At 40.7% G+C, this 27,996-nt stretch overlaps 1 protein-coding gene across 1 annotated transcript; it reads left to right on the forward strand.

Moving 5' to 3' along the window:
* Positions 1–6: 6 nt before the first annotated feature.
* LOC104296572 (tyrosine 3-monooxygenase) lies at positions 7–27,996 on the forward strand. Its single transcript, XM_054168082.1, has 12 exons — positions 7–204; positions 1,054–1,228; positions 3,199–3,287; positions 5,495–5,562; positions 6,746–6,796; positions 10,443–10,588; positions 16,816–16,951; positions 17,592–17,661; positions 19,347–19,403; positions 22,259–22,354; positions 26,137–26,270; positions 27,840–27,996. Exons 1-12 carry the CDS (start codon positions 7–9, stop codon positions 27,994–27,996), a joined length of 1,377 nt encoding a protein of 458 aa, XP_054024057.1.

The raw sequence follows: 27,996 nt of genomic DNA on the forward strand, positions 1-27,996 counted from the left end.
CTCCCAATGAAGACTGACTTGGTGGGGATCTCAGACCAAAAGGAAGAAGCCAGAAAGGAGAAGGAGATGCATAGCACAGAGTCATTGAACAGTCAGGGTAGCCTGGACTCCAACAGGGAGGATGGCAGAGCCACTCTCATCCTGACCCTCACCCTGTACAATGTGAGGAAGATTGAGCTCTCTAAGGCAGCCAAAGTTTTTGAGGTATGACCTTCACCCTTCCTTTTCTTCATGGAGCCATGTTTTCTGTACCTATTGCCTTCATCTCTCCCACTCCTCTCTCATGCTTCTCTTGCTCCCTGCCTGACTTATGCTTTCATTTGCCTTCCCGCTTTCTCATTGTCCCACTTTTGCTCCAGCTGCTCAGGTTGGCTGGCCTCTCTAGTTCAAGAAAGAGAATGCTCTGGAGGGATGGATTAGCAGAAGAATCATCATTTTATGAAAGGGCTGTTTAGAGCAGACATCAATCTAGTCCTTCTTTTTAGCTGCTCTGGTGGCCAACTATGACTACGTGTTAGAAGCCAATGAATTTTTTCTGCGTGTTTGGCAGGAGATAGAATACTGGTGCTGTAAACCATACAGGCATTATATATTCTGGGCACTTGAAGCATCCCTACCAGGTGCTTACTCTCATCTATGAAAATGAATAACTCGAAAGAAAAGTACTGTATTTGTTACTTATTTTCACTCGGTTGCAATTATTTGATGATTATGGTGTTATTATACATCAATAGGTCTGCTGCATTCTGCCAGGGTTCTAAGAGTTACCTAGCCACTCATTTATTTTTTCTGCTGAGACAAAATGTTACAGTCAACAGTATCTCATCTTTCATCTTCATCTATCTCTACCTAATTCTACAGCACTTAATGTTTACCTCTGCCTGTATTTCAGCCCCTTCTAAACCGAGCATTATGAAGCTTTGTTACTTAACATGCGCTTCTTGTTAACGCCTCTTTTAGTCATCTTTTAAAGACATTGTGAAATATATCCAGACTTACCTGGATTTTCAGTCTTTTGAGAAGCTGCATCATATGAACATCTGGCTCTTGCAGACGTTTGAAACTGAGATCCATCACTTTGAAACCAGACGAGCCAAAAAATCCAAGACTTCTGATGGTGATCTTGATGTTTTTGTTGAATGTGAAATTCACAGTGCTGATATTAGCATCCTTATTACCTCCTTAAAGAGAGTAGCAGAGGAGGTGAAAACAAGCAGAGAAGACAAAGGTAAGAAATGTATACATCTCATAGTGATGTTCTGTTTCTTTTTGGAGTAACTCTTTAGTGTTTTCTTCATTCTAATTTGTCTGGAAAGCTGGTAAGTGAGCATTCATTTTTCTTCACTGCATGACTGTTTTCTCTGAATTGGGATCATTCCTATCAGTGTGGAAAGAGAGACATTTTGTCATAGCTAGTGGATCTGAGGTGAGAAAAGCATCCCAGCAAAAAGGGAGATGAGAAAGATAGATCAGAAAAACAAGAAGCTGAGGGAGAAACTGGGAACTCCTTGATAACAGGAGAAATATGTGCTGAGAGCTGTGCAGAATGCTGACTGCTCTCAGGCAAATGTTTACGCTCTTCATGGGAACATGATGATGCAGCAGAGAATCTGAATGTTTCATCTGCTTGTAGTGTATTGCATTGGTTTCATTCAAAAGAGCAGTAGTTGTCTGCAGTGTCCTGCCTACTCCCATTTGAGTCCAGTAGGACTGTCTGGAGATAGATTGCTTCTTCACTGGAAAGAGCTAAACACAACCAGCTCTAAAGAAGTTTCTGGAGTGCACAAGGAAGAGAGGGTCAGCAGAAAGTCTGCAGGCACTGTGCAGGCTGAGAGAATCAGGGGATGAGCTTCTTGTAGGGATCAGAGTCTCTGCCAAATCCAGAGTAACAGAGCATCACACATTTTCCCAGGCACATGAAAAGCTTTTTTGGAGGTTGGGCAGCTTCAAAGGCTGCAGTTTAGGAACAGTATTTCACCTGGCAAAGTGCTGCAAGTGCTACTCCACTGCCTGTACTGTATTTGAGTCACTATCTCTACCAGTCATCAGGGTGTGAAGTGAGTTTTCCAGAGGCAGGCTGGTATTTGAGGTACCTATTTACAGAAAGGTAGGGGATGGGTGAGTACAAGCTGCTGTTAGATACACAGTCCTGATGCTGCCAGAGGTGCCCCTGGCAGATGAGAAGGCTGAAAGTCCAGCCTGAATATGGAATTTCTACAGGGTTTGCTACCCTTGACAAGTCCAGGCAGAAACCCCCAGGGTTGTTTTATTTAATACAGCCCTCTTTGGATGTTGCTTGAAATTCACCTTCAGGCTTGTGGTGAGAGGCAGTCCCTGCCAAGCTATTGTCAGGGACCATGCAGATATCAAAAGGGTATCATCAGGGAAACTGGAAAGCCAAAGAGGGTTTTAGAGATGAAAAAGCATTTGTTTAGGATTTCCTTGAAGCTGAGAGGTTGGTGCTCGGAATTAACAGTTAACTTCAAGTGTGCTGGTACTAGAATCTACAATAAAAACATGGGACTATTAAAGGTGGACATTTTTATGGTTAAAGCACAGGAATATTAAGGACATAATTTTCTTCACATTTTCTTTTTTTCCCTGTGGTTTTGAACAAACATAATAAAAATGGATAGGCTTGTTATGTATGCAATGATGCTAGAATTAATACAACTGGCATGCAAATAGTCTTTCTGTTTCTAAGTTAGCTCAGACTTACATGTAGCACTCTAGTTTGTAAAGAACCTTTTCTGGGTATTTCAGACCCCAGCATTCAGTAGTGCCCCAAGCAGTTAATTTGGTCTTAAGATGAAAGGGTCAGAGAGTTGGTATTTGTGGCCCATGGAGACACCTAGGATGCATGCACCAGCAAGAACTTCTGGATTTGTAGGTTTTGGCCTTAAAGCTCTTTGTGTTGTGCTGTGTGAAACAGAATATCTCATTTGGTTTAAAAGGAAGGTTTGGCTTTAAAAATTGTTTCTACTCATTAAAACTGAGATTTTTATCACTGCAAGTTAGTTTCAGATAATTTTTCATCCAGTCAGCCAGTTTGGCCAGTAAACAAATTCAGGTACTGACATATAGACACATAGGTATGGATATTCTTAGATACTGATGAAAATTAAGCTTGTAGTCTACAGCACAACTTTAGAAATTATTTCATCCTATGTCATTTAACTCTTACTGCTTTTTCTCCAGTGCCTTGGTTCCCCAGAAAAATCCAAGATCTGGACAAGTGTCACCATCTGATCACTAAGTATGATCCCACTTTGGACCAAGGTCACCCTGTGAGTTTCAAGGCATTGTTATTTAATTTAAGAAGAAACTTTCTAGAGAGAAATTTTTGTAAGGAGAAGTTCAGGAGTAGAGGAATACTCATGAAATGACAATAAAAGTAAAGGGCCAGATAAAGGCTGGTTATCAGTGGAATTAGGGACTGCAGAATGAAAAAATACAGAGAAAAGTTTATGGGCCTTGATTCACCAAGGTACTTAGGATTAACACAAGACACATGATGAAGTAACTTCTATTCAATGTATTCTTTAGCATAAGTTCACATTTAACTGTTTAATAAAAGAAAAAATCTCATTTATTGTTTAATCTCACATATTTGAAGTACCCACTCTTTGTACCAGCTGGTCCACATAAAAGTCAAGTTCCCCAGACTTCTGCTTTCTGTTTTCTGTGTTTGACCTTCCAGACATTCCATATCTACATTTTTAAGTTGGCATATGTCAGGAATCTCATTCAATGCACAGAGGATGGTAATGAGGATAAGTGGCAGAGAGCTAGTCACTAATAAATGCCAGATCCTCAGATCCCACAGAAGGGAGTATTACACTATGCAAAAACTTTTTAGTTAGAATACAGGCAAAGCTTCCCTGGGCAACCTCTTCCAGTGTCTCACCACTCTCACAATAAAGAATTTCTTCCTTATATCTAACTTATATCTACCCTCTTTCAGTTTGAAACCATTATCTTTCATCCTGTCCCTGTAATCCCTGATAAAGAGTCCCTCTCCATCTTTCCTGTAAGCCCCTTTAACTAATGAAAGGTTGCAGTAAGTTCTCTCAGAGCCTTGCTCAAAAATGGACAGGTGGGGGAATTGCCAAATACACTGATGTACAGTTGGTGTAGCAAAGAGTTTATACATACATTTACTACCAAACAGGTAATTTGAGCTGTCCATCTCAACAGGTTCACTTGGTCTCTTTAATGGCCAGAACAACAAACCAATGGCATTGTAACACCAGTTTCTGGGGCACGCTGACGCTGTTTGTGGCGGTTCCCCTAGGATGCTTCTGCAGCTCAGAGACTGGGTAGAGAGCCCTGGGAATGGCAGGGACAAAGCTGAGAGGTCACAGCAGCGATGTTAGTCTGATCCAGTGGTTTTTCCTGCATGTTTTGCATAGACTGATTACAGTTCCTGACAAGTAAGGGTGGCATCTAAATGAACTCATTATCCACAACCCATGACAAAAATAAACACGCTCTTGGGATCCAGTTCTTTCCTCAGATTCACGCACACAATACTCATTAACTGCAGTATTACTGGTATTATTGCTACACTGAAAATTATGTGAATAAACCTAAGGGAGAAATTTGGCTTGTAGTGCACAAAGTGGTTCCAGTAAGTTCTGAATATTTTCGAATAATAAATATTTGCCGAGTGATGCCGATCAACACTTCTGTATGAGTTATATCAGCAACATAGTGCCAGATTTTATTCCTATTATGAATGATGTAAAAGTCAAAGGAGTTTGAGTCCACATCTCTGGTGATGCTTAATAGTTGAGAAAGCTCAGCTTCTAGTAAGTACTGAGAAGACAAGAAGAAAACTGATATTAAATAAGTAAGCTCCCCTTTTAAACGCCTTCCACTAAATCTGTCTTTATCATAATGTGGTAATAAATGGGTAAGGGGGCACTGAGCTTAAAGTCTGAACTTTCTACAGATTCAGTGATGGTTCTAATGATTTCTAGCCAGTGAAGACTCTTCTTTGGCCAAAGTGCAGGATATTGTGCCGGCACAATGTAATTTCTCTGGTGAGGTGGTACAAGGCTTGGTACTACTATTTTTATCACAGCCCTGCGCTGCAAATTTCATGCTTAGCAGAAGAAAGAAAATATTCAAAGAGTGAGCTCTCGTTCAGTGGAAGTGACACCCCTGTTTCAACTCCATTTTTTATGTAATTTGCATTTAAATCTGACTGCAAGTATAATCACATGGCAATATAGCATCTATGGACAATGCCAAAACCTTCCAATCAGTCCATGGTACTTTAATTTCTGGTCACAGGCCCCAGATTTTCATCTAAATGTCATGATGTATATGCAGAATTTGGCTTACCCTGTTTATAAGGTTCAAGACTCATTGCCTCAGAGAAAAGACTCTATTTGAGTCCTAGGCTTTCTGAATGTTTCTGTTAGTAAATTCATTTATCCCTACAGATCTCTCTTAAAGTTAAACTTCTTTCAATTGTTTTCTGACTCAGGGATATGCTGACCTGGAGTATAAGAAACGGAGGGCATTCTTTGCTGAGCTTGCCTCTAATTACAGAGCGTAAGTACAAGGCTGCTGAAGAAATTGCAGTGGCCCACATACACCTTCAGACATCTTTCTGTGTGAGAAATGCCAGAGACAATCTTTTGTCAGTGTATCAATGGGGCTATCTTTTAGAAGACATAATGCAGACATTGCAGTTTTGACTCCATATAAAACATACTTTTCTCACTACACAGCAAATATACCTTAAGATAAAAATCTTAGGATTGCATTCATCACTTTTTCAGTGTTGTATTTTGTCTTAGCAGAGGTGATTTCTCAATGTGACTCTCTTGTTTCAGTTTTGTAGTTCCTTTTAGGACCAGTTCCTGAGCTGAGGCCAATCTTTTTTTTCAAGGAGCTGTAAGGAAAAATATTTGGGAATATATTTTTAGCAATGAAAAAGCAATTTCCTATTTTTGTTATTTGTTTGACAAAATGTCTCTAGCTATGTATATTAACTGTTTAAAAACATAAAACCCTCTCAGGTCTCATGTGGGTGACTGAAAATGTTTCTACCTCTACAACAGAATCACACTGCTGTCTGACAGTTAGTCAGATGTATAAATTGAACTTATTGTGGATTATCAGCCCCATGGTGTCCAGGAACTGCAGAAATTTCCCAGGCCTTGAGAGACTTCTTCTTGAGTACAGTTTTCTCACTGCCACCAAATATTATAACTAGTGCAGCATGAAACAGCACTAAAATTAACTGAACTGACTCAGAGCTACTGAAGAAGCAACAGTGAGGAGAAGGGGAGAACACCATCAGAGAAGTTAGTGATAACCATGCAGTGTATGCCTGGGTAGCTGTCTGCTGCTGAATCTGCAAATGCTTCTCTGTGATGACACTAGGCTGATCACATCCTTCAGAACTGGACCCTCTGGGTACACACTGCATTTTGGTTGCTAGATTGCCTTCATGAGAAGTAAGGGTAGACGTAGGGGTCTCATTTTACTTCTGTAAAGCAGAATGTGGCTCCCTTTCTTACCACATCCTTCTGTTTCCTCCCCACAATGGAATAGAGGAGAAAATGCACACATTAGAGCCTACCAAGACACAGAATTCAGTTATGTACTATTTTACTGTTTCTACCTTCACTGCATTAGATATTCACAGAGCAGGCAAAGAAAATAATACTCAGAAACATAACTTGAAACCTGCTTTAGACAGATGCATTGTTTCCACTCTTCCTTACAGAGGAGACCCTTTGCCTCGCATCAAGTACACAGAGCAGGAGACTGCAACTTGGTGAGTATGTTACTTATCCTCTGACACCTGGGCCTGGAGTGCCAGGAGAGACTGGCAATGTGAGATATCTTATCCACCATACTTAGCCACCTCAAATTTTACTTCTTGCTTGTTACTTTTTGGTCATTTGGTTTGCAGAAATCCATTCTCAGGACTGGTCTTAAGTGTTCACTTTCTGGAGGAAATTACATTTTCCCAACCTTCTACCTGCTTGCCAATCCCAATAAAATACCAGAATAGCAAGTACAACTTCTTCTAACTGACCTCTAAGTAACTGTAGCTATGGTGGTGACAGAAATACCACCTTTCCAAATCTGTTATTAGGAGAAAATGCCTATTTGCAGTGTGGAAGATCACTCATAAGACATTGCTAATCCAATGTTCATAGGTCAGCCTTGCTTGTAAGTATTCATTCCTGTTAACATGAATAGGTATCATCCTTTCAAACTGGAGGTAAAGAAAGTTTTGGAGTTTATATCCCTCACAGGATACACTTATTTACACTGTAAAAAAACCCTTTGATGTTATATGAATTGATGACAAGATACTTTCACATGTGTGCAACATTTCTTCATGGGGGCTTTGTTTCTCCTGAAGATTTGTGCTGAGAAAACCCGTCCTGAAACACACAAAATGAATTCAATTCAGTTCAAAGTATGTTTTCATAGTTTATGTGAATTACATGTCAGATTTGAAAGAAAGCAGAGTTCTTATTTCATATACCTCTGTTTCCACTGTCTCCCACTACCTTTTACAGAGCTCAGTAAGCAGCAATAATTACACATTCATATGATAATACAAACATAAATCTGTCCAAATGTCCCAACTAAGAGCAGAGTCCCAGCTTTGTGGAATGTACCACTTGTGCACCTAGTAAGAAAGAGTCTTTGTTCAGAAAAGTTTGAATGGAAAGAATGGAATGGAATGGAAAGACAGCCTAAAGGTGGGGAAAAGGAAAAGTGAAGACCACATATTATAACTGTGGAACTCAAAAAGCTTGAGCTTAAGGGATTTGCCCAAAATTATACACAAGGTCTATGTCAATGCCAGGAATGAAAGCTGTACACTAGATGACTCATCCCAGAACCTCAGCAGTAGGGCCATCCTATCTTTTTCACTGATTATTTCCTTTTAAATATAATCTGCTGTGCCCTAAAGAGCTTGAGGGGTGTTTTTCACAATCCCATGGAAAGCTTGCACCCAACTCATCTAGGCGATCACACTTTTATTAAGCTCAAGTAGGATTTTATAACGTCTTCTAATTTTCAAAGACTGATGGCCAGCATTACGCTCATGATTGCTACCACCAGCCAACAACCTTGGCATGGGATGGCGTGTGGAAATGTCATATTTAGGAAAACTTAATTTTGTGTTCTTTCCTGTTTTTCTCCTTTGTTGCCAACCTCTGTCATTCCAGCCCTTCTTAACCTAGTATTTGTTGCGCTGTGGTAATAGAATAGACCTTTAAAGGAGTAGCCCTCCATTTCCCCAAACTGCTAGTCCCAGCAACCCAGGTTGTCTTGTTATGCAAAGCTGTTTCCAAAATTAGACCTTCCAATGGTTATCACAGCCCCCTGGAGCCGTGCCCTGAGGTCAGCTGCGTTACAGCACAACTTAATTGAGTACTGTGCAATTGAACAGGAAATTTGTAGCACAGATAAAATTCCCTTGGTGTTCACTCTGAAGAGTTCTTGGATGCCTTCAGTTTGTAGCAACATGGTTATAAAAATGAAAACTAATCAAGTGAAGAAATATGACAGGGTGCAGATGATCTGAATTTCTGTTTTCAAGCAGACTTCTTGGAAGGCTCTGAAACTAAGTAGTCATAAAAGAAGTTTTATGGGCAAGAGCTATATAAGAAAATGGGAGAATCTAGGACACAATTATATGGATACACCTGTCATATCTTCATAATAAAGCTGAATAGTACCACCTTTTTTCCAAAAAATGACATTTAGGTAAAGTAAGGTCATTGCCTTTAAAGTCTCAAGTGTCTGTCTCCATCCCTCGTTATGAGGCTTCTGTCCAAAGCATTTCATAGACCACGATTTCAGCAGTTTCTCTTTCCATCTGTGCACTGAAGAACTATCAAGTATCAGCTTAACGGTCCTTTGTGTGATAGGATCTCCACATGATGAGGCATTACACCTTTTTGAGACACTGTATTAGGGCAAGCTAAATTGTCTGGAAATACCTGCTTCTCTATTGACTTTAGAGTGGACTTAGATTATTTTCTTAGAAGGACTTAGAGAGGAGGGACACTTAGCTTTGGATAATTCACCAGTAGTCTGCCTAAGTTTCTGTGGCAGTCAGTGTTTAGACACACAGCAGAATGGTGCTTTGATAAAAGAGATGATATGTGCAGAAAGCGTAAATAGCCTGTTCTCTCTAGGTACCATCTACTGGTTCAGATCCTATGTAACCCCACTGAAGGCAGTAGTATTATATGGGGAAATAAGCCAGGGTAACACTTGAACTCTAGTTATCTCTTTTTTTTTTCTTCTTCTTTTTTTTTTCCCTCTGTGAAAACAGCCCAGTCTCCTGCAGCTTTTGCAATAGTCACAGCAGCCACTGTTTTCCTCTCTTCTGGTAATTTTTTTTCTTCATAAGGTTATCATCCCTTCTTTCATTCTGGCTCATTGCTCCCACACCATGTAAGACATTTGTACAAATGAAGAGAGCCATTACCAGGGACTGGCTATCACCTCCATAGCAACAATAGCATCACACAAAAAAAATACAATGCAAAACCAACAAAAGGTCATTTTCTGTAGCCAGCATTTCCAAGAATGATCTCAATTTTCATAAAACAATGTTTATAAAATTTCTAATACCCCAGAGCCATGTCTGAACAAAAATAACCATTTCTATAAGGTTCTTTGCCATCATCGTATTACTACTTGTTTACTTTGTAGCAGCTAAACATATTCCAAACCACAGTTCTAGATCCAAGCACCATCAAGTTTGGGAGACGCTTGAAGCCTGTGCCCAAATCTGGTTATACATACTTTTCTTCAGTTACTCTATTTATGTATAAAGGGCTAAATGCTTCAAGAAGTTGGCATGTCTTTCTAATACATAGCCCATGCCAGGCATTTTGAACTGCAAACATATGAATCTCTTTGCCTGTCCAGATGTTACTCCTCAGTATCAGAAAATGTGCTTTTTTAGGAGGAGGTTTGCAAGACTGAAGTGTAGGCTAGGGTTCAGCATGGAGATGGAATGACCAGAATTTCAAATTGTACCCCAGCATAGAGAGGGAGGGAATATCTTATTCATCCTATCCCTAAACTGAACAACCTAGAGAGGACCACAGCTTCAGCTTTTCCCTAGGATTTCCCTGCTGACTTGAACACCCTTATGCTTAAGCAAGAAACACTTCTGAATCAGGATTAGTGTCCTGTTATATTAAAGCAGGGTGAAGGAAGGGATAAAATAGATTTGCTGGACAAGAGCCCATCTTCTGAAGCAAAAGGGAAACAAAACCCCCTTATGCTTTGCTAAATCCACCCAGGCATCAGTTTCCAAACAATAGGTGTCTGTCCATGGCCTGTGATGGGGGTTTATGGCTCTGTGAATCTGTAGACAGGGCAGATAAGTACTGCTTTGTCGAGGTGGCTCATGCTCTATGGCTTTTAATTTTTAGGAGAGAAGTCTACAGAAAGCTGAGCAGCCTTTATCCTACTCATGCTTGTACACAGTACTTGGATGCTTTTCAACAGCTGAAGAAATACTGTGGCTACCAAGAGGATAACATACCTCAACTTCAGGATGTCTCCAGATTTTTAAAAGGTCAGTCATTATGAACTGTGGTTTATCCTAGGGTTTCCTGGATGCATTTGTACACTGCATACACACAGAAACCATCCTGTAGGACTCAATCTTGTGAGCAGAGCTGATTAGCTGTGGAGCTCCCTTGAGCTGTAGCACGTGGCATATCTAGGACTAAGCTGCAAGTTTTTAAGCGGCTGAAGTTGGTGCAGCACTAACCAACTAATTCCAGTGCTGGCAGCAGCAGAACTGCCACAGCACACTGCTCAGCATGACTTGTACACACAGCTTTTCCATGGGTTTGGCTGTATTTTATGCTTCTCTAACTACACTGGTAGTAAGAGCCAAACACAAATACAGGTGCATACCTCTTAAGTCCACTTTTTTTCTTATGCATGAGGCAGGATGGCCTTAAGTCCTAGAAGAAATTATTTCCAGGAGGTCCTCCTAGTCAGTCAGTAGCCGCCTTGAAATGATGCTACTTCTTTCTATCCCCTTGGCCTCCCACTTATCACACTAAACTCTCTGGTACCTAGCATGTGGCTGACAGGAAAGTAGAAAAGCTTTGAGGCTAGTCTATAAATGCAGGAGGATGTGGCCTTAGATGAAATGACACGGGGGCAGGCAAGGAAAGAAGGCTGTGTTATTTTTATGTGATCACATGCCATGGATGCCCAAGGTCACGTGCTTTGTGTTAGCCAGCTGATTTCCTACTGCTATCAAAAATGACTTAAAGGTTTTTTTAAAGCCTCCTTGTTCCTTCTCAGTGACAAGGAGTTGTGCTAGAGAGAGGAAGACAGCTGATAACTATAATGAAATAAATAAAAAGTTTGGCTTAACTTTAAATAGATTAAATTTAAATATCCAGGAAATTAAGTGACCTGCTCCATGTAGGTCAGCAGGTGATGCTAGGAAGCCAAAACAAGCTTTCTGTTACTGAAGAGTTTTCTAAGTCATTGCCACTACTAAGGAAGATTAATCTATTTGGTGACAAAGTTTTTATTGCACCTTTGTGTAAGGGAATAGAAGACTGGCACGTGAAAAACATCATTCATGAGCACCATCAGATCCAGCTGCAGGAATTTTTCTGTACATGTATTATGTATTTTCTAATGTAGTTTCCCTTCTATTCAACTACCAATCTTACTTCTCCCCTATAGTAACTGGGCTGATATTTTGTGAAGTAGTTTATATACTCTCATTTACACACAAAAAGCTGCCAGTAGGGAGCTCCAGAAATGTGATGCTTATTTGAGTCACACAGATATTCATATTTCAGCAAATCAGGTGATTTCAAGGGGGAACAATGAAGGATAACATGAAAAATATCCTGTCATAATACAATTTGTATTGCTCATTTGGTTGGGTTGAGCCTACTTGTTTCTTTTGTAGAGCCTAATTCTAAATGTGTTGTATGCTGTACAAATTGTGCTAAAACAAAACAAAACCCCATCCCAAAAGCAAAACAAGACCACCCCCTAAAAAACAAACCAACCTCCCCCCCCAAAAAACAGTAATTGTGAAAAGTCTGCTAATGACAGTTGGGAAGATGTTCACAGTGAGTTTCAACTCATCTGCTAAAAGCATGTGATGTCTGGTCTGAGCTAATTGTCTGAACTATTCTGACTAGGAATGAGAATCCAGTACTTCACAGGAACTTTATTCCATCCTGAAATGGTTGTCTAAGGAAAATTGAAAGAATGATTCTTGGCAATGCTGGGCCTGCCCTCCTTAAACTGTAGATGAAACCTGAATTATTTTAGCCTACAGGCTTTGTAAAGGATTGTGCACAGATGGAACAAAGGTTGTTTAAAAGAACTGTATTTACAGATAGCTGCAATTAAGAGTAAGAGAATGCTTTCTAGAATAGCATGAATATTGACACTACAAGGTCAGTTTGTAAGAAACTGAATCTGAGCCAGAAGCATCTGCAAGGTCTGTAAAAATCCATGTTAAGGACAGCCTCATTCCACAGTCACCAAGTGAGTGATACAATTTATAAGTTCTTCCAACTTATTACCATCAGCAGCAGCAAAGCCACAACTCCTTACAGCTCAATCAACTGTGTGTTTAGGCTCCTTCTGGTGTTATAGGTGTGCAGTGCTCTACCAAGTAAACCTTAACCAAACTACATGCTGTAATGTGTCTCCCCAGATTCCATGGCATACAGTGAATGTGTTTCAACTACAGTCTATGTGGAGATACATAGAACAGTTCCTCTTACCACTGCTTAGGTCTGAGTGAGCCCCAAATGGTCCTGTCCCCTTGAGGAACAGAATCCCAACATATATATTTGTTAAATACTGCCTCAAAAAACTGGGCCATTCCTTAGCATATGTAATAAGATTTTATCTACAGTTAGCTTATACCTAGGGCTAAGCAATAGCATTTGCTCAATCACCCATTGACACTGTCTCAGCACAGAGAGGAAGAATCGGCAAAAGGAGAGAAGATCTACAGGCTGAAATGAAAATGAGTTTGATGAAACAGCCAAACTAATATCAGTATGAAGTATACAAAATTATAGTCATCCCAGCAAGTGTGTGATAATAATAAACAGAGAGATAGTCCTCAGGTGAAGGAAGAGAAGCAGGGTAAGGAGGAACCCAAGCAGAAATCACTCCACCCTCAGTAAACTTGCCTCTTTATAACGAGTATGATGTTTATGGTATGAAATACATCTGCTAGCCAAAGCAAGTCAGCTCTCCTGGCTGACTCAAAACTGCTAATGGCCTGCAGAATGTGGCTGGACTAACATCTCTTGAACACCGAAAGGCATGAGACATTGTCCATCTCTCTAGGAAGCCTGTTCCAGTGTTTGACCACCCTCTTGGTAAAGAAATGCTAATGTCCAGTCTATACCTCCCCTGGTGGAGCTTTGAAAAACCTTCCATGGTGCAACTTTAAGTATAATAAAATAGAAGGAGAGAGGGAGAGAGAAAAGAATACTGTAGAGGGGAAGTGATCATGTTATAACCAGTCCACACAGACAGATAGACTTCCATCTTCTCTTTTACTCAGCAATATCTCTGAACTCAAGCAAGCAATTCCTTTTGACTTCAATACAAGTGGAACTTGAAGACTGGTCTAGTGTTAAGTGGCCTTTTATTGAGGCTGAACAGAAATGAACTCTACATCATAAGTATTCCATAATTAAAGGGAATTTAAGGAGTTAACTGTAACCGTTGAATATGGCAAATGTTTTCCTAAAGGGTTAACTAGACAAACCTAGGCACATCTTTCTTTCTAGGAAAGATGTCCAAATTTAGGCAGACATTGTCCTGCACAGCTGGAAGGAATTACAGCAAGTGAACTCAAGCAAGCTCACACTAGAATGTGCAGACCTATATACATGAGGTTTTTAGGCCAAGAATTAAACCCTACAGATCACTTAAGGTCAACTGCTCAAGAGCTTTTCTTCATCTCATTTTTATGTCAGAGACCTTTGGGCAGCAGGTCCAATTAACCACACCCCTAATTCTACACTAATTGCTGGGTTTCTTGTGCAGTAATGAGGTAAATTTCAGATCTGACAGATATTACCTTCAGTAGATAACTTTTTCCTATGGCTTTTTAAGGCAAATGGCCAAGTCTGTTACTTCAGCAGACTGTCTCATTCACTGGCCTGTATTTCAAAGGGCATCTCAGGGAACATAAGCTGTAATTTTCATTTTCCCTCCTGCTCCTCCAACATAGATGCTAAAGCAATATAAATTTCCCTAGACTCTTTCATAGTCCTTCCAAAACTGAGTTACTTAGGGCTTGTATCTTGTTTGATATATCTTTCAGCTGGTTTAGTTTTCATTTCACTCAGACTCAGAATTTAGCCCAAAGATGACCATATTCTGCAATTTTCACAATCCTCTAGATTGATTTAGTGTGACATTGGCAGAAAGGGTGTACCCTTCTTATGACAGCTTCTGGACAGTGCCTAAGGAGATATAGCTGATGGTGGGTCTATTCCCTCAAACATCCTGCTTTCTTAGTTGGGAAAGGGAGAGAATCATAGAATCACGAAGGTTGGAAGAGACCTCAAAGATCATCGAGTCCAACCTGTCACCACAGACCTCATGACCTCATGGCACCCAGTGCCACGTCCAATCCCCTCTTGAACACCTCCGGGGATGGTGACTCTACCACCTCCCTGGGCAGCACATTCCAATGGCTAATGACTCTCTCAGTGAAGAACTTTCTCCTCACCTTGAGCCTAAACTTGCCCTGGCACAGCTTGAGATTGTGTCCTCTTGTTCAGGTGCTGGTTGCCTGGGAGAAGAGACCAACCCCCTCCTGGTTACAACCACCCTTCAGGTAGTTGTAGACAGCAATAAGGTCTCCCCTGAGCCTCCTCTTCTCCAGGCTAAACAATCCCAGCTCCCTCAGAATAGTAAGCTGCTTTACAACCACCTCTGATTCCCTGGTTATTTCTGATGCCTTTGCTCAGCATAGACATAATACTCACAGGTTTTTTTGTGTTGTTCAGTTTTGAGGCAGTTCAGTACCTATTAGCTTTGAATTCAGCGGAGCAATAGACGATAACCATGGCAAATGCTATCTACCTAGTTCCTCCCATTGTCAGGTAGAATTCCTTGTTGTCCATTCTTTTTTTTTTATTTTTTTTTTAAATTTTTTATTATTTTTAATTTTAAAAAAATTTTTTCCTTTTTTTTTCCCTTTCTTTTCCCTATGCAGCTTCAGTTGTTTTGTTGCTTCTAATTGTTCCAGTGCAGCCTACTCTTTTCCCCTTTCCTCCTCTCTCTCTCTTTTATTTTTTTTTTTCAAATGACAAAAGTGCTAATAGTCAGGCAGAGAAAGACAAGAAACTCTGGAAGAAACACTGAAAAACCAAACCAAATCCTGTAAATGTCTGGGTTTCTGGGTGGGATTTTGTTGTTGTTGTTTGTTTACATAAAATAAATTAGGTTCCAGGCTTTGAGACACAATAGAATATGGATAGAGAAAGGAGGGTAAAATCTTTTCTGGTTTTCAAAAATTGTAGCTTTATGCTTTAAAGAAGATTAAATGTCATTTATGGGATCTGAGAATGTAACACAGACTTTGAATATGAGACTTCAAAAAGATTATCATTGTCTCTCTTTTCAAGCAGTGATTTTCAATTTTCTTAGCTCTGCAGACCACCAACATGTTTCCCATGGAAAAGGAGATTTTGTATTCTGCTGACCATGAGACTGGTTATTTTGCTTGTAGTCTCTCACAGGCTTTTCATAGCAGTATGGGGTGTCCTAGAGTAACACTGACAACATAAGCTGAAATCACAGTGCAAAGGCATTGCAGACATGTGCAAAGCGAAGCATACATGATCATTCACTGGGAGCCTGTGTAGTTAGTTCTAGATGGGCATAATGCAGAAAAATAGACAAAACAGGGCAGAAAGTTAGGTGGAAGTACTGATAGAAACTCTGGTAAAGAGCCAAATTCCAGCACCTTTACCTCTGATAAGGACCTGTTTGGTCTTTCTTCTGCCTGTTCTCATTCTAACGAAGTCCAGGCAAAGAGATAAAACTGATAGAAAGTGTTGCCAGTGCTGAGCTTGTGGACCATGTGGAACATGCACTGAGAAAAGGAAACAATGAGTATGCTTTGATTCTTCTTCTGGGGTATGTTGAATGAGGCCCACTGAGAAACAGAAGAATTGCTTAGACTAGAGCAGATCCATAGTCCACTTACACTGTGTTCAACAGTGCAGGGTACCAGGTGTTTCTGTGCAGAGAATAAGAAAATCTGCAGAAGGGGGGTAACAAGTAACCTCACAACAGGGAAGAGGCACACGTTCTCAGACAGGAGTAGGGGTGGAATATGTCCCATATCTAATTCTTATTTTTCTTTTGCATAGCTGTACAGGAACTGAGAGATAACACAAGAATTAATAGACTAGCCAATACTTAAAATGCAGTTTCTGTCACCTGCTTGATCATGAAGATTGCATGTGACTGCAGACACATCATTGACATGTGAGATGTAGTAAATATATGAGTATGAACGTGCTAACGATGTAAGCTAGGGTAGGCAATCCTCCCATACCTTGTATCATTGCTGTGTGAATGTGTGTAGCATGAATGGCTAAGTGATTTGATGGTGCAGTAACTGGACACATAGCAGTGCAGGGGCACATTGGTAATAACAAGCCATGATGCTCCTACTGAAGATCCTCTGGAATTGTTCAACTGAAGTAACTCTGCCATGCCGTTAACCCTAGAAATGCCAAAATTCAGCCTCACTTCCCTTTGCAGAGAGAACAGGTTTCCAGCTGAGACCAGCTGCAGGACTGCTGTCTGCTCGTGACTTCCTTGCTAGCTTGGCATTTCGTGTCTTCCAGAGCACACAATATATAAGACATTTCTCTTCTCCTATGCATTCCCCAGAACCGTAAGTTTGATGCCTTGGCACAGTTCCATTCTTCAGAATGTGTTGGGGATGATTCTCTTGAGAACAGCTCTGAAGTTCCATCCAGTAGTTTACAGAATTAAACAATTGGATAAACTGGTAGCTGCAGAGTTAGAAGGGGAAGTCATGCATGAGAGGGTGTGTCTCTGTCTCTCTTGAAAAGCTCTTTGGGAAGGAAAAGACTAGAGAATATCTGGTTCAATCTTTTCATTCTGCCTTCAGTTACCATCTGCTGGGTTTTGATTCCCTGCTGTGAAACTCTCCCAGTAAGTACTGGCCAGACGACAGCAATTACATTTCATAAGAAATGACAAATTCACACAGATGCTTTTGTTGTATGCTGGGACAAAACAGGGGCCTTTCAAAGCTGTTTTGACATAGAACACTAGTGCCTGTGCCATCCCAAGTGAGACAATAGCCTAGGTAGTACAGGGCGGCTGGCAGAAGTGAGTATTCTGTCAGGACCCCTGCAGAGCCAGGTCAGGTATGGAAGCAGATAGCACAGAGCAGCCCTCACAGTATCTTCCTTTGAGGAGGTCTATCAGATAAAGTCCTCCACAGGAAGTTCATATAGGGCACTGAAAGAAGCCTTTATGAAAACAGAAAGTCACTTGTTTTCCAGAGACTGCTGCCATGAGTTGTTGGGTCATGTTCCCATGCTAGCTGACAAAGAGTTTGCCCAGTTCTCACAGGTAAGAAGGTTTTTCTGCTGGCTGTTTAACCAAGTCTGGATAGCAGACCAGACATGCCTCAAAGGCGTGCAGCTCACAGTGCTCAACAGGCTATTTTAAGACTTGTCTATGGATGAGTTGGAGCCTCCAGAGATGGTAGGCTAGTAGTGGCTTGGGAGACATTTACTTCAAGGGAGTGGTAACACTGCTCCCTAAAGACATCGCGTAAAAGGAAGGACAGGCAGTGCCTGTGGGAGTTCACTGTGGGAGGGCTGCGTCAGTCTGAAGAAGGATGCCAGTGGAGCCTCTGAGGTGCTGTGTTTGAGTTGTACTGACTGTTGTTCCCCTGGCTTCCTGTCCTAGACCACATGAACCTAACAAGCAACAGCCATCAAGCCCTCAGGCTGGTTCTGTCTCTAGATGTACGTTTTTATCACACATGATACTTTAATTATATCTATCACCATGTCATTCATTAGAGTTGTTTTTCCTTTTACAACTTACCAGATTCTCACAGCATTGCTCATACTGAGCAATGCTGAGGAGGCTCCAAAAAACCAAACAGGATGTCTTTGTACAACAAGGAGCTTTTTAGAGTGAACTCAATGACCTCATATAATTAAACACTTCAGAACTATGTTTATGCCTCAAAATCATATCAAAGGGAAGAAGATAACTCATATTCTAAGCTTATTAATGAGCGGCCAGTATGGAAACTGGTAATGAGAGCAGAGGGGTTACATGATGTATATCCTTGTCAGAATATCTTAATAAGAAAGCGAGTTCACCTCATATAATGTGGGTTCAGTTGTGTCAATCTGGATACATACCAGTTGCCCTTTTGGCCACAAATATATGTTATTGCCAGATTCAGATGAATAGTATTTAAAATATCCTAGTGGTCTATAATTTATTCTGGAAGAAACCTCTTCAGTTCAGTTCAATACCAGAACCAAAGACATATCAGAAGAGATGATGGCAATTTCAAAACTTTCAGCTTTCCCCTTTTTCCTTCCAGAACACAGACTATACAACACAGGATCACAGTCAATGAATTTTCACATTTCACTTCACCCCCCCCCCCCCCCCCCCCCCCCCCCCCCCCAATTATTTTCATAGTTGAAATTCACCCCATGAAAATTCTTTTCTGTTCCTTTCAACATGAGACAATGAATGGTGAAAATATCCTAATTTTATTTGTTTGCTGCATGATATGGCTCCTGGCATAGCTAGGAAGAAGCATCTACAGATTTCTATTGTGTGAATAACAATTAACAGGAAGCACAGATGAGAGTAAACAGAATCCTCCCTGCATTCATCTGACCCGCTCCTAAGGGATGTCAGAAAGGGAATGAGAGACAGAAAGATAATAGCAAAGATAAAGCCCACCTTGCTGTTCTTTCTTATGCCTCTTTATAAATCTGCCAGGGATAGTCCAGCATTAAGCCACGAGATGGTTAATTTTATACAGAGAGCACTGAGAATTAAACACTCATCCAGTGTGGCTCCCAGTGGTAAGTAGCTGGGGGCCAGGGAGAGGTAGGCATCCTGGAAGCCATGGAAGGTCATTTTGGGTGACAAAAACAATGAATAGTTCACGCTATTCATGTTAGAAATTATGTGGTCCTCCCCCCTTCCCCTCTTTCTCTCCCTTGGGCTGAATAATGACACTGGTGTAACACTGCCTGCTTGCTTACTTGCTTTAGGATATTGGACTGGCTTCTCTTGGATCATCTGAAGTGGAGATTGAGAAATTGGCCACAGTAAGTACAGATGGCAGTTTAGTATTGAAGGCAAACCCCAAACAATTTACTGCATATCCCTTACTGCACAGGGAACGCTTTTCTCTGATGTCTCAGATTAAATACAAAAAAGGGGAACATCATCTGGGTTGTCTCCCTCCTCATTCACAGGTTAGCGAGGTGCTGGAGCAGGGGCTGGAGTCCCTCTGGGAGAGCTCAGAAGCACGTGATTCTACCTGATGAAATGCTTATACCTTTTGCTTCTATGAGAATATATTCCTGAAGCTGAGTTTCTACAACTTCAACCACAGGAAGGTCACAACTAGCTTACCACTTACTTAACAGACTGGATACCCAATGTGGTTCCTTCTTTTTCTCCTACAAAAGGTGAAGGGAACCATCAGAATTTGGTTCACCCTGCGCGCACTAAACTCACAAAGTAGGTGAGCACTTACAAGCAATTTGAGGGCAGGTAGTGTCATTCAGTTCTGAGTCACTGGGCTGTACACATATGTCAAAATAACTCCTCCAGCCCCTTGCTGCCTTCTTAACTTGTTCTGAAAGTGGACTGGAGGTCAGATTATTTTTTAATTTTTTCACATAATGACAGCCATTTCTCAGTCCTGATGACTTTTTGTCAGAGGAGGAGAGGAACCTTATCCTCACCCAGGTGGGTGAGGCACAATCAGTAAAGGGAGTGGAAAGGAGGAAGCTGTCACTTCCAAAGCACTGCACACAGCCCCACTCATGGTGAAATGGAATGAAGCACTGTGTGAAGGAGATTGTGGCTCACCTAAAATCTATCTGCATATACCTGTCCTGGGGTGAGGACTAGGTAAGACTAGCAGTATTTTTAGAGTCTGGAGAGCAAAAGGTGTCAGTGCTGAATTTTTCGTGGCATCATCCAGGTCTTGAGCTGGTGATGTGAGAGAACTATGTGGGAAAAGACGGTGACACATACACACTTCCTGTGCATTTTCCCATTCTCTGTGTCTAGAGATGCTAGATTAACATTAAGATCCATCTCTTTGATAGAATTTTGAATCCCAGAGAGCCATTTTGGGTTGCCACCTTGGTCTTGGTGATGTTGGTAGAAGGCCAGTGGCTTACACAGCATTTCTTTGCAAGCACTTCTTGCTGACCCTGGACTAGATTAGAGATAAGGTTAAGATTGAGGTTAGAAGAATGATGGATATCTCATATCTGAAATTGTCACCGTATCATCTAGGGTTTGGGAAGGTAGAATAAGGACACCTGTTAGAAAAGACTGCCTTTAGTTCAAGATCTGTGAGAATGTAATTTTGTAACTGCCATTCAAATATTCCAAACAGTAAATGCTGGTTTAACATCTCAGTCTTCAATTGTTTAAAAGTTAAACAGCTAATCTAAACTTATTCTTTAGGTTTCATCACTAGAAAGTGAAGGTAGAGAGGAACCTGTAACATTGACTCTATCCTGACAAAGATGTCTAATAAAAATTCTTTTTTCTCTCTTGAAGTACCTGTCATTCTCTCTTTATTATAAAGAGAATGAAGGTAACTAGCTTAGATGGCACAACAAGAGTTAGGCTGACTAAAAGTTTGTTTAAAGAACCTCAGCTTTGCTTGTTGCAATGGTCTGTAACAATTCTAAAGCAAATTTTGAAATGCCATTCTTTTATACAGACCCTGGACTTCACTAAGCAGGTGGATCTGTGCATAAGAGATATAGAGAATTATTAGTTAAACTACAGCGAGTGCAGCTCAGGATTCTGCAGGGGGGAAAAAAGGGTTCTGGCATGCTGTTTCTTTAGTGGCAAATTTGTAGACTAAAATCAAGTATTCAAAAATGCAAGACGTGTGAAAAGAAGGTGGAAGGAAGAAAAAGAAAGAAAGTAAAAGGTAGAACAGGGAGAATAACATACAATTTTCCATTATTTTACCAACTGCATGCAGTTCTTGGAGAAAGGTGCTGAGACTGCAGTTCTTATGGCTAAACAGAAGCCAAGGTCAAACTGTCTGAAGCAGCAAAGAACTACGTGTCCCTAAAGGAACCTTGCAGAGTTGTAACTTAAAGCCACATTCTTGAAATGCTTCCCACTTTCCATGTTTTCCTTTTGCACACCACCTATCTAGCTTCTGAGGGGTCAGGCAGTGTCCAGAACTGATTCTTTCACTTTATAGCATCTTTGGATGCTATAACAATGGAAGGCTTAACAGGTTGGCAGAGCCAAAGGTTGCTTTTATCCTGATACTGTCCATCTGACAAAGGAAATATGGTCACAAGCATGCTTTATTGCAAGAAAAGCCCAGAGAGATGTGTCTTTATTTTCTGCTGGAGCATAGTAAAAGTATAATTGGCATAATCTTAAAAGGTACATTGCTGCTAAGGGAGAAGTCATTCTTCAATTCTTCTAAATGTTATCATACAGACAAAGGAAGAAGGAAATTGTCCTTTCAGGTGCCTTTCCTAGGGCATTGAACGCTGGGTGTGAGGGCATCTGCCTATACTTCTGGGGACTATGGGTTGAAATCTGCCACCTTCCACCAACTCTATGGCTAAGAGGTCGTGGGGCAATTTGTAGCATCTTCCAAATAAAGGGGATAGGACATATTTAGCCATGTAATCACCAGTAGCATTTTTTTTTTCTTATTTAGTGGAGTGAGAACAGGAAGTGTTGCATATTAGGGGGGGGGGGGGGGGGGGGGGTGTTATAATTTGTATGTGTTATATACAATGGGAGAAAAGCTATTTTTCTTAAAATATACAGGTATAAAAATTGAAAATATGAAGATATTAAAGAATAAAAAAAACCAGGTAAAAGATGGAATAATGAGAAGCTTAGAAATGAACTGCCTGTTGATAGTGTCTTTCACAAGTTTTTTTCTTTTTGCCAGCTTTATTGGTTCACTGTGGAGTTTGGTCTCTGCAAGGAAAAGGGATCGATCAAAGCATATGGGGCAGGACTGCTTTCATCTTATGGGGAACTTATGGTATGTGTCAAATGTATGGTATTGAAAGATTTCTGTGATCTGTTTAACTCTCTGGTAAAAACAATATTTCCTCACATAAGCCAATAATTTTTACAATACTGATTTTTCTTTCTCAAAGAACTTCATTCTCCCTTCCCAGAAGCTGCTGAGTAGGGAAAAACTAAAGGATTGTATCTACCTGCATTCCACCTAAAGAGATAAAATGCAACTAAAGCAACCATATTGTAAAGTATTAGATTTGCTTCTTACTCTTCCTGGTCAGTAGTAATTCAGACGACTTCTAACATAAACCACATTGCACGTTTCTGAATTGCTCACTAGAGGGCAATATTAGGCCTACTATAGACTCTGCTGCTTCATGCCATTGAGAGATCAATTAGAAAGGCATTGAATAAAGTGTGAAGAAGCACTAAAACAAGTTTAGTATTTTACATTCCTAAATAGATTTTAAAACTTATCCCAGCTCAAGTTTTACATAGGGGGAAATCTGCATACACAGGTTTGATATTGTGCTACCTAGACAGATTAAATGTGGAAAGAGGAATTGGACACCTTTACAGAAACCTTGTGGGTTTCCTATCCTTTGGACAAACTGCTAAGAGGGGAGATAACAATTTCTGCTCATTTTTGCAGAGCACAGAAGCAGATGATCAGTTTCTAAGCAAAAAGCCCTAAACTTGTGTCAGTAGATCTCAATCGCTATAGGTTGTATAGAATAGAGCAGAACAAAACAGAACAGAATAGACCAGGTTGGAAGAGACCTTTGAGATCATCGAGTCCAACCTAACTATCCAACACTATCTAATCTACCAAACCATGGCACCAAGCACCCCATCCAGTCTCTTCCTAAACACCTCCAGTGACGGTGACTCAACCACCTCCCTGGGCAGCACATTCCAATGGCAATCATTCTTTCTATGAAGAACTTCTTCCTAACACCCAGCCTAAACCCTCCCCTGGTGCAGCTTGAGACTGAATGATTTTTTTCTTCTTTTTTTTTTTTTTTTTTAATTAGTAAGAGCCAAAGGAAGAGAAAAAGTACTATTTTTTACAAATCAGATTTATTTTTTTTTGTTTCATGGGAAGTGTATTTTAAGCTTAACACATAGACACAGCAGCTTAACAGTTCCATTCACATGGAACCACGGCTGGGTTAGCACAGCTTGGTCTCCCATAACTGGAGATAGTTGGATTATCATGACAAGAAACATATTACAAAACTCTCCTAAGGGAATACAGGTCATCTTGCTTCCCAGTCATTTGACAGAGGGAAGAGACAGAATTTTAATGTACTTCAGAACATATATTGGGGATCCCAACACACCTGCGGTGGTGTTAGGTCAATGGCTGGACTCAATGATCTTAGAGGTCTTTTCAAGCCAAAACAGTTCTATGATTCTATGATTCCAGTGCTAACTTTAGTATAGACAGCAGCAGTGTGAGTAAAGTGCTGAGGTCCTATGCCCAAGCACCTGCTAGCAACTTGAAAACGTATACCAACTGTTTCTTGCACAGCTGAAGAGATGAAATATGCCTAGTGCAGTCTCTGTTTTGTAGAAGGGAGTTTTTTTAGAAATGTAGCAGTAGATAGACAGTTCTCTTTGAGAAGATGAAGAAGATAGTGAGGCTCATGGTAGCCTTCAGTTTCTTGCAAAGCTCATTTTGAAAGAAATGGGCAATAGCGTCTTAGACTGACTCTTGAGAAAATTCTAGATGAATTTGTCTGATATTTGGGAGAAAGCTATTGTCCATCCTGATAATTAGTTGCCAGTCTTCTCCGTAAGGGCCCAGGCACAGGTTTGTGCATGGAGGCCCCAAACTCAACTTTGTATCATTTAGCTAATGGGCATATTTGACACAGACAGACTCACTGCAGCTCATGTCACAGAGGAGTCATTCTGCAGTAACCTCTGGAAAGAAGGGGTCTTCTGATCACTGAACATTTCTGAGAACAGTAGGATGATTTGGTCATTGAGGAGGCAAAAAAGACATAACTTACTAGTGCTAGATGGCTAACTACAAGAATATCTAACAAGCTGGAGAGGGTGAGCAGCAATACATCCAGCTAATATTATGTAAGAACTCAGCATCAGCAAGAAGCCTGGGAACATCCCTAAACTGCTGTTTGGACTGTTTGTGGATGTGTGTGACTGTAACCCAGGGAACCACATCCTGACTATGAAATCTTAAAAATGTTTTTCTCTTCTCTACAGCACCCTCCTCCCACCCCCCACCCCCCACCCAGTTTGAAATCAGCTTCAGGTGCCCATTTTCTGGGGATGAGTTGATCCTGCCCAAAGTCAGGGCATAACTTGGGAGAAGGACAGAGGATAAGAGGTAAAACTAGAAAACCTCTGCATCGGACTTGCACTTGAATCCATGTTACCTGACAAATCATTTAGTGACAGCAGCTAAGTATCTGAAGGGATGGATAACTATACCCAAGTCTCCACTGAGCAGTTGTAATGGGTCTGACAGCTGGCCAACCTTGCCTCCTCTGAACTATAAGAATTCCTCCCAAACAGCTCTTGGTATTGCACTGTTTATTTCACTATATTCTGTCAGCTGTTCTACATTATCCAAAATGCTTCTCCTGTTAACACTTAGCTGGACTCTGTCCTACGTACTATAAAATCTTATGGCTCGTACCGCACTTCTGGCAGCACTCAGTGCTACATATGCTTTTCTTGCAGCACAACAAGTACTTGACTTGTAGAGGCTTTTAAGACCATCCGGTTTCAAGCTGATCTTCCACTGAAATCAATGGCATTTCAGTTCTGCTTCAACACTGACAGCATAGTGGGACTCCTGTCAAGTTTTGGGTTTCTGAAATCTTTTCCCATTAGTCCCCAGAGCTTCTCAGATTGTTTAAGAGTAGTCTCATCTTTGTGTATACCATCCATCTTAGCTTGTTCAATTACACACTGCAAATGAAGAACAGGAAAAACATAATCTTTAAGGATTTTGTTTTCTGGTTCCTTTTTTTTTTGTTCCTTTTTTTCCCCCTTTCTTTCTAAGGGGAAAAAAAAAAAAAAGACAAAAAGCCCTGTATTAACTCCTGCACTAGTTCTGTAGCAAATTAGCATATTGATTAAGGCAAGCCTTCAGTGAGGGAGAGTTCAAGCTCACTTTAGTGAAATATCTAAAAATGTGCTTAAGGGTACTGTCTGTGGTTTTACAGTTAGCAGATTGAGCTGAGAGACCTGAAGAACACATAGATGAGCTTCTGTGGGCCCAGAACACAAACACACACCTGCAGAGTACAGTGGATATTTATATACTTGGGTTTTCAGGGAGCTTTGACGCTGCTTAGCTGGCATGGGATCAGTGCAGAACATACCAGGACCATTATACCTGTTCCTCAGTGCAAAAGGAAATGTGAGATTTGTGCCATGGACTGGGGACTTGGAAATAGCGGTGCAATGAACAGTGAATCTTCTATGATACTAGTTGAAAAAGCAGCATGATACTATTTTTTCTTCTAGATCTTCAGATTTTGGGGGGTGGCATAGACTTTCCCTGGTTGAGAGCATTGCTAAGTTACTCAGTTGTACATCACTGCAATACAAAACCTAGATTTTTTCTCTCTTTTTTTTTTTTTTCTTCTTTTAAAAAATTATTTGGTTTATTAACTGCTAATTATGAAGAGCAACTTTCACCTTAAAGAACAGGACATGATATTACCTTGAACTATTCCACAAAGAGCATTGTGTAGCTCAGTAGGTATTAATTCTTTGTATGTTCATTCACCTTCTCTAACCTGTGTTGTTCCCCTTACAAAGTATGCTTTATCAAACAAGCCAGAGTACAAACTTTTGGATCCAGAAGTGACTGCAGTTCACCCCTATCAGGATCAAGCCTTCCAGCCTGTTTATTTTATAGCAGAAAGTTTGGAAGATGCCAAGGCCAAACTTCAGTAAGTAAAGTGTTTGTGGGTATTTTCACTGGGGGAGACACAGTGTTTCTAATCCCAATCTCAAATACATATACCACTACTGCAATAACCATGCCAGGCTACCTCCCTGCACGCCTCCTCTGTGCAGTGGTGTTTTTACCACAAAGCTAAACATAATATTATTTATCTCAGAAAACCTTCACAGAAAATTCCAACTACTCACTGTTATGCCCTGTCCCATGTTTCATCTTAGCAATGCCTCATTTTAACGACTTCCAAAGATCTCTGTCACTGAGTAGTGAGAGTGCAATCCCACAGTTGGGGTGCCTCTGTGGTAATCCACACAAATAGGAGGTCATGACAAACTGATTTACCCAAGGTCACACAGAACTTTTATAGCAGACTCAGGAATTAACATGGATCAGCAGGGGGCTTAAAAACAAGATTGCCTTTCTCCTCTGATTATATCTGCACAAGAATGCAGAATCAGCATTCACAGGCAATCTAATTTCTACAAAGTAGCTGGCTGCAACCTAACAAACAGTATTTGAAATTAGCTTGAGGTATTTCTAAATTAATTTATCTGACTATATTATGGTTTGCAGTAAGGATGCTTTATTTATTTTTTTTTATTTTAAAAACAAGCAGGATTTAAATTCTGGCCTTCACCTCCAAGAGTTAGAATATGGCAAGTTCTGGCTGGAGGCAGGAGTCTGTGGAGCTACTAGCATGTACAAGCTGAAATGAGGAATTTATTAGAGGAAGAGAACCTGTGCCAGACTTCTTCCCTATCCCCACATCTTTTCCAGAAGCATTGTCTGCTGGGGTTACAGCAATGGCAAATTAGGCCCCTCACGTTAAAGCTGAAGGTTCACATTAAATTATTAATGTGTGCAGAAACGTGGCTGAGAACTCATTGGCAGAAGAAGGAGAGTTTTCAAGAACATTTGAGTCAGACAAACCTGAAAAGAACTTACAAGGACAAGGAATACACCATTCTCAGAAGCTTTTTCATACATTTTTTTTTCAGGACAGTTGTGCAGCCAAAGCTACTCAAAATAACCAAAGGCATAAGAGTCTGTCAGAGTGGAAAACAGAAGTCAGCATCATTACAGGGTGCTCCTACTAGCATGCACTCAATGGAAACATTACCAAAAATGGCAAGCAATCATATTTTTTTCTTTTAACAGAGACAATAAAATATCCCAGGATGCCTAGTATCAACAGGTTTTTAGTATTTGGAAAGAGCAACCCCAGGTTATTTCTTGGAAGTGAAGGCTGCAGATATGCTGTGTTCCCACATTCCTCAGCTTGTGGCTGTAATAACTCTGAATTGTGTTAATGTATAGCTGTAAGAGCACAGATGGGTTTGAGCCAGCCATACTGAAAAGCAGGGATTGAGCTGCAAGCAGTTCAGCCACAGGGAGGATATGCTGTACCATTCAACATTAAGGACTAACAATGAGGAGATGGTCATACCAGCCTCTGCTCCCTGATTAGTCTAGGCCTGCATACTGAGAAATCAGATCCTACGAGCTTTACTTTTATGGAAATGGCTTCTGAATTTGATCTGTCTTCTTCCCAACCCAGGAACTATGCAATGAACATCAAGAAGCCTTTTTCTCTGCACTTTGACCCGTTCACCAGCAGCATAGAGGTTATGAACACATCTCAGGAAGTCAAGAGGTCACTCTATCAAATAAAAGAGGAACTGAAAAACCTATGCTTGGCCCTGGAAAACCTCTGA

The sequence above is a fragment of the Dryobates pubescens genome, chromosome 15, assembly GCF_014839835.1.
Source record: "Dryobates pubescens isolate bDryPub1 chromosome 15, bDryPub1.pri, whole genome shotgun sequence".
NCBI lineage: Eukaryota > Metazoa > Chordata > Aves > Piciformes > Picidae > Dryobates > Dryobates pubescens.

Coding starts and splice junctions, on each gene's coding strand:
- LOC104296572 (XM_054168082.1), top strand. CDS start 7: ATGAAGACTGACTTGGTGGGGATCTCAGACCAAAAGGAAGAAGCCAGA. Junction 5,563..6,745: donor CTTGCCTCTAATTACAGAGC/GTAAGTACAAGG, acceptor TCTTCCTTACAG/AGGAGACCCTTTGCCTCGCA. Junction 26,271..27,839: donor GATGCCAAGGCCAAACTTCA/GTAAGTAAAGTG, acceptor TTCCCAACCCAG/GAACTATGCAATGAACATCA.